The sequence below is a fragment of the Ochotona curzoniae genome, unplaced genomic scaffold, assembly GCF_017591425.1.
Source record: "Ochotona curzoniae isolate NIBS_2020 unplaced genomic scaffold, NIBS_Ocur_1.0 scaffold_4701, whole genome shotgun sequence".
Lineage (NCBI taxonomy): Eukaryota > Metazoa > Chordata > Mammalia > Lagomorpha > Ochotonidae > Ochotona > Ochotona curzoniae.
In genome coordinates this window covers 82,635,120-82,643,793 of record NW_024467122.1, presented here as the reverse complement: position 1 = coordinate 82,643,793, position 8,674 = coordinate 82,635,120, and the positions used below count along the sequence as shown (strand labels likewise).

Below are 8,674 nucleotides of genomic sequence, written 5' to 3'. Positions count from 1 at the left end.
TCATAGGTTGGACGGCAGTTTGGAGCGCACTGGCTCGGCCCGGGGCCCAGGTTCCGTCTGGGGGGCAGCAGTCAGCTGGGGTCCCCCAGAAGAGGCGGCTCTGGGCCCGAACAGAGACAGAGGGGGCGGCAGAGAACCTGAGGATGTCTTCCGAGGCAGAGTGCCAGTGACCTGCTGCCCGGGGGGCCTCCCGGGGGCGCCGGCCCTGGGCAAGGGCGGGAAGGCAGCGACGACAGACTCGCCCGAGGACGAGTGCGGGGAGGCTCTGCGGAGAGTCTGCGCCCCGTCCTGGGGCAGCGCGGGCTGCGAGGCCGAGATGACCTTGAGGTCCTGCGAGAGGCGGCCGGGGGCCAGCGGGGGCGTGACGCGGCGCTGCGGGGCGGCCGGCGGGGGCTGCGGCGGCGGCGGGCTGCAAGCGGGCGGCAGGAGCAGCGAGCCGTGCGAGCCCGAGGCCCGGGGCGGTGCGCTGGGGAAAGTTCTGGGGGGTCCCGGGCTGTGGCCAGGGGGGCTGGGGCCTCCTCGGGGGCTGAAGGCCACGGGGGAAGCACCCCCCGAGACCCCTGCCACGAAGGGCAGTCGCTCGGGCTGCTGCCGCGGAGGCGTCTCTGGAGAGACCGGGGGCCCGGAGGCCAGCTCCCCTGGAGGCTGGCCCAGCTGCCCGGGGCTGGACGTGGTCGGGGAGCGGGCTGGGGGCGGCAGAAAGTGCTCCAGGAGGCCGAGGCCCGCCGGGGCCCCCGGGGGCGGCGGCGGAGGCGGCGGTGGCGGTGGAGGGGCGGCCTGCGGAGAGCGGGCGCCGGGCTGCAGCGGGGTGAGCAGGGGCGAGTCGGACGAGGACAAGGAGCCGCCCAGCGCCCGGTGGAAATGGCCGAAGCCAGTGGCGGCGGTGGCAGCAGCAGCGGCGGCGGCGGCGTGGGGTGTGGAGGCCGGGGGCGATCCGGCCGTGGGCAGGAGGGTGCCTGTGGAGCAGCCGGGCAGCGGCTGGACGTGCAGGGAGGCAGAGGACGGCGTGTCCGGCTGCGATGGGCTGCTGGCAGGCGATGCGGGGCTGGGCGCCGAGGGCACCAGGGACTGCAGCCTCCGCAGGTGCCTGGGCGTCTGCCCCGCTCCCAGCGAGCCCAGCGCGGGCCCAGGCGGAGGCCGGAAGATGGCAGCGGGCAGGCGAGGATGGTGGGTAAGCGCGATGGCCACCGAGGTGGTGGCCGCGGCGGCCTGCAGCGGAGCCTGAATCAGAGGCGTCCAGATGGCGGGCGCCACGACAGGCGTGCCAGCCTGGGCGTGGCGGGCACAGTGTGCCATCTCCCGATCGTGCTGCACGATCTGCTGTACTATGGCGTTCTCCTGGTAGTTGGAGACCCCGGAGCTGAGGTCGTGTTGCACCTTGTGCAGGAGGATGGAGTTCTTCTTGCCTGGGAAGGACAGAGCGAGGGGTTCAGGCGCAGAGGCTCGGGCCACCCCACTCCCGCTCCCACGGGCCTGTCCCCATGCCCTCACCAATGCGATCCAGCCGGTCGAGCGCCACTGTCTCAAAGGCCCGCCGCATCATGGGATACTCCTCCAGCACCTCGTTGAAGTTGTCCACGCTCAGCGAGTAGAGGCGGCAGTAGGTATCAGCGCGCACACTGGCAGTGCGCCGGCCCCGAGTCAGCAAGCAGATCTCTGTCAGAAGGAGGTGGGGTGCGGGGTGCGGCCTGACTGTGTGGGTCCCCCTGGTGCTCTGCACAGGGGCAGGGCAGGGCAGGCTTCTCAAGGGCCCACGGTTAAGCCATGACCACCATGGTTGGCGCCCCCTCCTTCAGTAAGATCCTAAGGGTGCTGTGTGCTCCCTTCCTTGGGGAAAGGCGTGGGAGGGACATGAACTCAAACATGACCTTAACACCCCACACTCCCAGACACGGCAACTGAGGGACCCTCAGGAATGGGATTACATCCCAAATGGAAATGCTGGTGCAAATCCCAGCTCCCAGCTTCCTGCTCATGCACCCAGAGGGGTGACAGCAGCAGGCGAAGGGCTCAAACGCTCTGGTCCCTGGCACCTGCAGGGGACACCAGATGGAGTCATCCATCCCCCGCCTACTGGACTTCTGACTCTACCCGGCCACGTCCAGGTGCTGAGGCCATTCGAGGCTTGAACCAGGCATAGGAACTCTGTGCTGTTCTGACTTTAAGTAAAAAGGCCAGAGAATTGGCCTGCTCTGCCTGACACCTCCCCCCACCCCATGTGAGACGAGGCCAAGGGGGACCCAGAATAAACCATCGGGCTGGCCCCCGTGGACTCAGAGTTCAGCTGGCAGAGCTGCTCTAGGGGTCCAGAACAGCGGCTCCAGCCTCTGTCTTCCCTGCTGTCTGTCTGTCTGTCTCTCTGCTGCTCACTCCCTCCCTGGCCTGCACCGCCCATCTCACCTCCAAAGTAGGAGCCGTCGGCCAGCTTGGTCTCCTTGTTGCCCTTGGTGAGCACGCTGACCACGCCGTGCTGGATGAAGTACATCTTCTTGCCGATGGTCCCCTCACGGATGATGTAGTCCCCGGGCTGGAAGACCTCGAAGCGCAGTTTGGTCAGCATGGACGTCACAAAGTTGGGGTCCGCGTTGGCAAACAAGGGCATGGAGGCTACCAGCTTCCGGCAGTTGAAGTTGATGATCTCCTGTTCCCCGGGAAGGATGGAGGGGGATGGGAAACAGGGTGACAGTGAGGGAGCTCCCCAGCAGCAAGGTCTCCTCCCCTTACCCCTCCGCCCGCTCTGCCCCCCGGCACCCACCTCCCGCAGCGGCTCGCTCAGCTCCCCCAGGATGCTCTCCTCGTCAAACATCTTGCCCTGGTAGCGGTGTTCGTAGTAGTCATGGATGCGCTGCCGGGTGTCCGGCGGGAGCTTGTGGAAGGACATGTACTGCTCCACCTGCTTATACTGAGGCCCAGGGAGAGAAGGAGACAGCGTCACTTCCGGGTGCTGGTCCTGCGCATGCCTACTCCTTCCCCACAGTTGCCAGAGCAGCATCAGCCACACACAGTTCCTTGAGCTCTGAGGTCCTCAGTGTGCGAGGTATAGGGAGACTGTGCCACCGTGTGGTCCTCTCGAGTGCCCAGCGTTATGGAGATGACGGGGCAGTGGGGACCGACTGGGGACACATATCAGCAATCCAGGAGGGTGGTCCCCAGACCATCCTCAGTCTCTTCTGCTACACTGGGGGACCTCACGCACGAGCTCTGGAAGCAAGTGCCATTGCACCAAGCTGGCAGGACTGGGCTGGCTACAGGGCAGGAGCAAAGCTTGGGTACAAGAGATTAAGCAGAAAGGGGTAGCATTAGTCTTCCTTCGGTGTTGCCCTCCTGCTATGCACTGGGGGCAGGGCCAGCACAGGCAGACCACGGGTGTGGGTTACCCACTTCCCGGGGGCAGACCCGTCTCACAGAGAGGGCGGGCACTGACAAAAAGGGCAGCCCAGGCTCACAGAACTTGACTGTGGAGGAGCTGAGGTCAGAGGCCAGGGCTACAGCTGTCAGTCAAGCAGCTGGGCAGTGGCCTCGGGGGAGGGGGAGAAGCGAGCGGCAAGGAGGACAGAGCCAACTGGGCTGAACGGGAGGCAGCCTGTGGGGGGTGGGCAGTAACAGCAGGGATGGAGCCTGGCTCCTGGCCGGGTGTCAGCTCCTGTGGCTGCTAAGCAGATAGGGGGATGTGGTGGTAGAAAGCCAGGGCTGGGCACAACGTGCCCGTGGCCATGAACACCACGAGGCTGCTGCGTCCAGACAGGTCATCAGATGACCAGTGTGTGATGGGGGGAGACCCATGCTCTGGCTTAGGGCCCCTCCTCCTCCTGCTGAGATGGACCCAGAGCCCTGGAGCTGGGGGGTGGGGGGGGGGCGGTATTGGTTTAAAAGAGAAACACCAGGAAAACGGGGCAAGAAAGGATTGGCGAGTCAGGCCACCCACCAGGAATCCCAGTGTGATGACCACAAGGAGAAGCCAGCGAGGCACAGTGAGGGCAGCCAGGGTGTGGGGCATGGCGGAGGGAGAGTAAGTGGGAAACCATACTGGGAGGGAAGGGAAAGCAGAGGGGCCAGGCAGGAGGAGGGCCCGACAGAGTCCACCAGATCCAGCCCCAAAGAGAGGCCCGGTCTCCATGGGGCACAGGTGTCAGAAGCGGCGGCAGAGCTGTTCCGTACCACTATCCCTCCTCTCTCCCCACTACAGTCTCTCCTCCCACCTCGCAGGCCCAGGACCCTTCCAGGCAGGTCCTTCGCCACCCCGAGAAAGCCAACCAAGCCAAGCAGCGGACCACAGGGCTCTGTGCCAACCTACCTTTTCCTGGTACTGGCGCCGGGAGGAATCCAGGGACTGGATGAGGGCGGTGGCGTGGCCGATGAACATGGCATAGCAGGTGGCGCCCACGATCATGCTGAGCATGGTGAGCCACACGTCGGACATACCCATGGGCGCCTGTCGCCCGTAACCGATGCACAGCATGTGGCTCATGGCCTTGAAGAGGGCATAGGAGTACTGCTTTCCCCAGGAGTTGTTCTGTGGACAGGGGGGCACCAGGTGGGAGCAGGAAGACAGCCAGGTCCCCGCCCCTTCCTCCCCTGGCCCCCCTGCCACTGATTATCGAGAAACCCCCTTGAACCCCCTCTGGTTGTTGGATACAGGGTTCAGGGAAGAGCTTGGAGCCAGCCCAGCTCTGATCCCTCCTTGCAGCCTGGAGCCTCACAGCTCCTGTCATTCTTCCCCACTGCAACCACCCTCCCCGCCCCTCCAAAACAGCTGACTAGTGAAGCCCATTTCCCCACTGACCTCGATTATGAGACCAAGCGAGGCATCCCCTCGGGGGGACGGCGCTCTGGCGGCTGACTGAGCTGAAGTGCTGCCCTCAGTTAGGATGAACAGAGCACAAGCCACTAACTGTGTCCTGCACGCAGGCCTGTCCACACCCACTCGCCCATCCGCCCGGCCGTCCAGGTCTACAGGCCGCTGCTTCCAGCCCTCTGCCCAGCCCTCTCCCCCACCGTGCAGGTTCTGGAATACACATCATGGCAAGGAGGGAGCTCCCTGGCTGGTTTTGTCTCCAACGCAGGTGACTGAAGGAGCACTGGGGTCAGAGATGCCCCCTTCTTGAATTCTGCGCATGTGCAAGGATGTTGAGGAGAAATTCTCCAAATGAGAGGGTGCCAGGTGGGCAATGCTGGCACCGCCCCCTTCTACTTCCCAGCATCTCCCTGCTCACAGGAGTATAAAGCACCTGCTCAGAGCTCCCAGGGACCCAGGCCAGCACCAGGAGGCTTCCAGCAGCACCCAAGAGGAAGCACAGGCCCCGTTCAAGGTCACCAAGAGGACTGTGCTGCTAGAGCTGAGCTAGTTCCTGGGATCCAGAGGCCGTCCTGTCTAGGGTGGGAGAAGTGAGGCCATCCCCACTGCCTCCAGCCAGCTTGGCTGCATCTCTGGGGGTGGGGGACTCTGACTCAGGTGACCTCCATTTACACTGAGTTCAAAGAAGCCTCAGGGTCTGTTCAAACTTTGTCTTCTCAGAGGCTTGCTTCCGGCTTGGGGAAGGTAGGGGGTTGGGTGCAGCCCCAGGTCCTGAGCCCACCCTGTCCAGAGCAGGTGTGCATATGTGTGGGGTGGGGTGGCAAGACCAGGGAGACTCTGCCCTATTGTTCTCCAGCTCCTCACTCCATTGGGACCAGGGTGCTCTGTGGCTGGCAGCACCAGATGCTGGCTGGCTGCACGCTGGGCTTCTGGAGGCAGAGCAGCTGCCAGTCCAGCTTGGCCACACCTGCTGCTACACTCAGGGGCACCCGATGCTCCACCTCCTTATGGAGAGAGGGAGGGACGGAAAGATGAAGGCTTAACTCCCAGGTTCTGAGCCACAGTGGAGGCTGTCTGACAGTGGCAGCCACAGGCAGGGGCCGTGGGATGCGTGTGCATGCGTGTGAGTGCGTGCGCAGCCACTCACCACCATGTGGTTGAGGGACACCCAGCAGTCGTCGGGGAAGTCCTGCAGCATGGGCACCAGGAACTGCAGGCAGCCGTCCCAGTGGCACAGCAGCAGCATCATGCCGATGAGGTTCACAATACGCACGACAGCGCTCGCCAGGTCGTAGGTCATGTGGAAGATCTGCAGTGGCACGGATGGAGATGCTGACCCTAAGGTGGGTGGCCAGCAGGGGCCACGGGCCCTTCCCAGCCACACTGCCACACATCCCCACTCTCTACACAGTGTCTGCCTGGCATACGTGGGACTGGATCAGGGCCAGGTCACAGGAGAGAGACCTTCCAGCTGCAGGGTCCCAGGGGGATAGGTGGGGGGCCTCAGATCTGGAGCACCAAGCAGCCTGGGAGTGGGCAGAGGTGCACCTCATCCACTAGGAGATGGGGTGCCAGGAGGCAGGAGAATGGCCAGCCAAGCCTGGCGTCCTCTCCAAGCCTGTCACCAGGACCCAGCAGGGCAGTTATGGGGCTACAGAGGGCGAGCCATGCAAGCCACAGGCTTCATGAGTTCACTCCCCAGGTCTGCTTCCCATCCCACTGTTCACTGTGCAACCTTGAGATAACTCCCGAACCCCTCTGATCATGCTTTCTCGTTTGGAGTGATCAAAAACTCCTCCCCAAGCGGGCTGCCTTTTTCAAAAGGCTTAAATTATACAAAGTGCTTAGTACTGGGTGTAGAAGCGTTCAAGAAATGGCAAACCATGATTAATTGATACATTGCTATGAATCATTAATCTTGCAGGATTGGTTAATATGCATTGATAGCAATGATCTTACTACAATAGCATCCAGCACCCTCAGCCCAGGGGAGAGGTCCTAGCATTCCGCCCGTCACTCCTTCCAAAGCTGCCAGGACCGGAAGGAAAGGGCAGGAGGGGAAATGGAGAAGCAGGTATAGGAGCAGGTCTGACTCCAGCCCAGGTCAGGGGGAGGGTAGGTCAGGCTTGGGACTCTCCCACTCTCCCTGCCCCTAACCCCTAGCTCTGATCCTTCCCCGTCTCCCCAGGAAGAGGGCCTTTGGATGCCAACACAGGCTTGTCAAATCAAATGCCACACACATCCCCACCCAGACAGGGAAGGGAGAGGAGTCCGCTTCAGCTGGGGAAGGTGAGATCCAAAGAGACAAACCCTACATGGTTCACATGAGGAGTGACTCCAGCATCGGCCCTGAAGCCCCCCCAACCCCAGCTATTTTGGACTGGGTGCTGTTTTAAATGCCTGCTTCCTAGGTCAGCGATTCACACACCCTTCAGGTTCAAATGTGTTGTCTGCCAATCTTCTCTAACTTTGTAACCCTGTTCCCACTAATCTGCTGTAACCTCAAGGCACCATACTCTCCACTAACCTCTCGTGGCCCCTCCCATTAGTCCCCCCCTCCTGTGGTCCCGACAATCCTATCCAGCAATCCCTCATGGCCCTGCGACGCCCGCCTCTGGCCACAAAGAATGACACACTCAGGCGAGTGTCTCTCCTCCCTTGGCGTACTGTCCCTTCCCCTGTCCTCCCTGTCTTGCCCCCACCCCTTCCCTTCCCTTGCAGCCCCTTCCTGTCACCATGGAAGGAGATGGTCCCCTCTCCCCCGGCCTCTGCTCCTGTCCCCACCCTGCTGGAATAAAAGACCCCCTAGGTGCCTTGCTGCATCTGGTATTGTGGTCTATTGTGGCAAACTTATCCCAAAGAGAGCTCAACTGCGTGAAAGCATGAACAATTCAACTCCCTGCCCAGCCGTCTTCCAGTTACAGCCCTGCAGCCAGGGGCAGGAGGTGACCTCAGGTGCCTGAGAGACGGCTACAGCCTGGGTCTGGGTTCTAGAAAGCCAGAAACAAACACTACTGCACTCCACCCCCCAACACCGCCTAGTCCCACCCTGCTCCGGAAGCACAGTTATGCCCACGCCTCAGCCTGCTCCCACCCCCGACCCCTCGGGACTTTCCACCGAGCTGAGGCTGAGCTTGTCCACTCTTCTCCCACAAGCTTGCCACGGGGGTGTTGGCAGCACCAGCGTGCCTATGGGCAGACTGCCTGCATTTCTCTTGGATCCACAGCCGTCATGAGTCTATTCACACCCAGGCTGGTGGTCAGCCCAGAGTCCACGGAGGAGGATGAGAGCTGGTTCCAGCGTGGCTTTACAGCTGCTCAGAGCCCCTCGCCCCTGCCCCCTCTCCGATTGCTCACTGAGGGAGGAGAGTTGGAGAGGGGAACCCTCCGGACCTTGTTCTCCCATGACCATCCCCAAGTTCCCGGCAGAACAGCCTGCGTGGGAGAAAGCGCTTGAGCACTTGCCTTAACTCCCACCCCCAAGATGTCTCAAGACATGAACAAGCCTGCCACCATTACCACTGCCCACCCAACCTGCCAGGTACGGCATCCCAGGCCTGGCCCTGCCCTTCAGGCCTGGATGCAGCTGGGGTGCCGCACTGGGTCTGCTGGTCCACCTGCCCCGGGTTCCCACCTCTGGCCTCCTCTCATCACTCCCAGCTCTAATGCCACTCCCACATGGAGTCCCCTGCTGCCTTCCCCAGCCCTGCGTGGCCCACGCACACGGCCTCATGCATGGGATCTTCCCTTCTGTGTCTCCCCACACCTAGCCAGGCTCTGCCTAAGGATTTGCACGAATGCACGCACACAGGCATGCATGATGGACGCCTCAGGAAACCGCAGGCACCATCTGGAAGCCCCTCAGCTGGCCACAGCCTC

At 62.6% G+C, this 8,674-nt stretch overlaps 1 protein-coding gene across 1 annotated transcript in view; it reads right to left on the bottom strand.

The window, feature by feature from the left end:
• The window catches only part of HCN4 (hyperpolarization activated cyclic nucleotide gated potassium channel 4), a 32,615-nt gene continuing 23,941 nt past the window's right edge, over window positions 1–8,674 (bottom strand). Inside the window, exons 3-8 of the mRNA XM_040969659.1 lie at window positions 5,943–6,104; window positions 4,295–4,513; window positions 2,756–2,902; window positions 2,401–2,641; window positions 1,492–1,656; window positions 1–1,406 (exon numbers count right to left, since the gene is read on the bottom strand). Of these exons, the coding sequence (XP_040825593.1) occupies window positions 1–1,406; window positions 1,492–1,656; window positions 2,401–2,641; window positions 2,756–2,902; window positions 4,295–4,513; window positions 5,943–6,104 (2,340 nt within the window). The remainder of the gene's footprint in view (window positions 1,407–1,491; window positions 1,657–2,400; window positions 2,642–2,755; window positions 2,903–4,294; window positions 4,514–5,942; window positions 6,105–8,674) is intronic.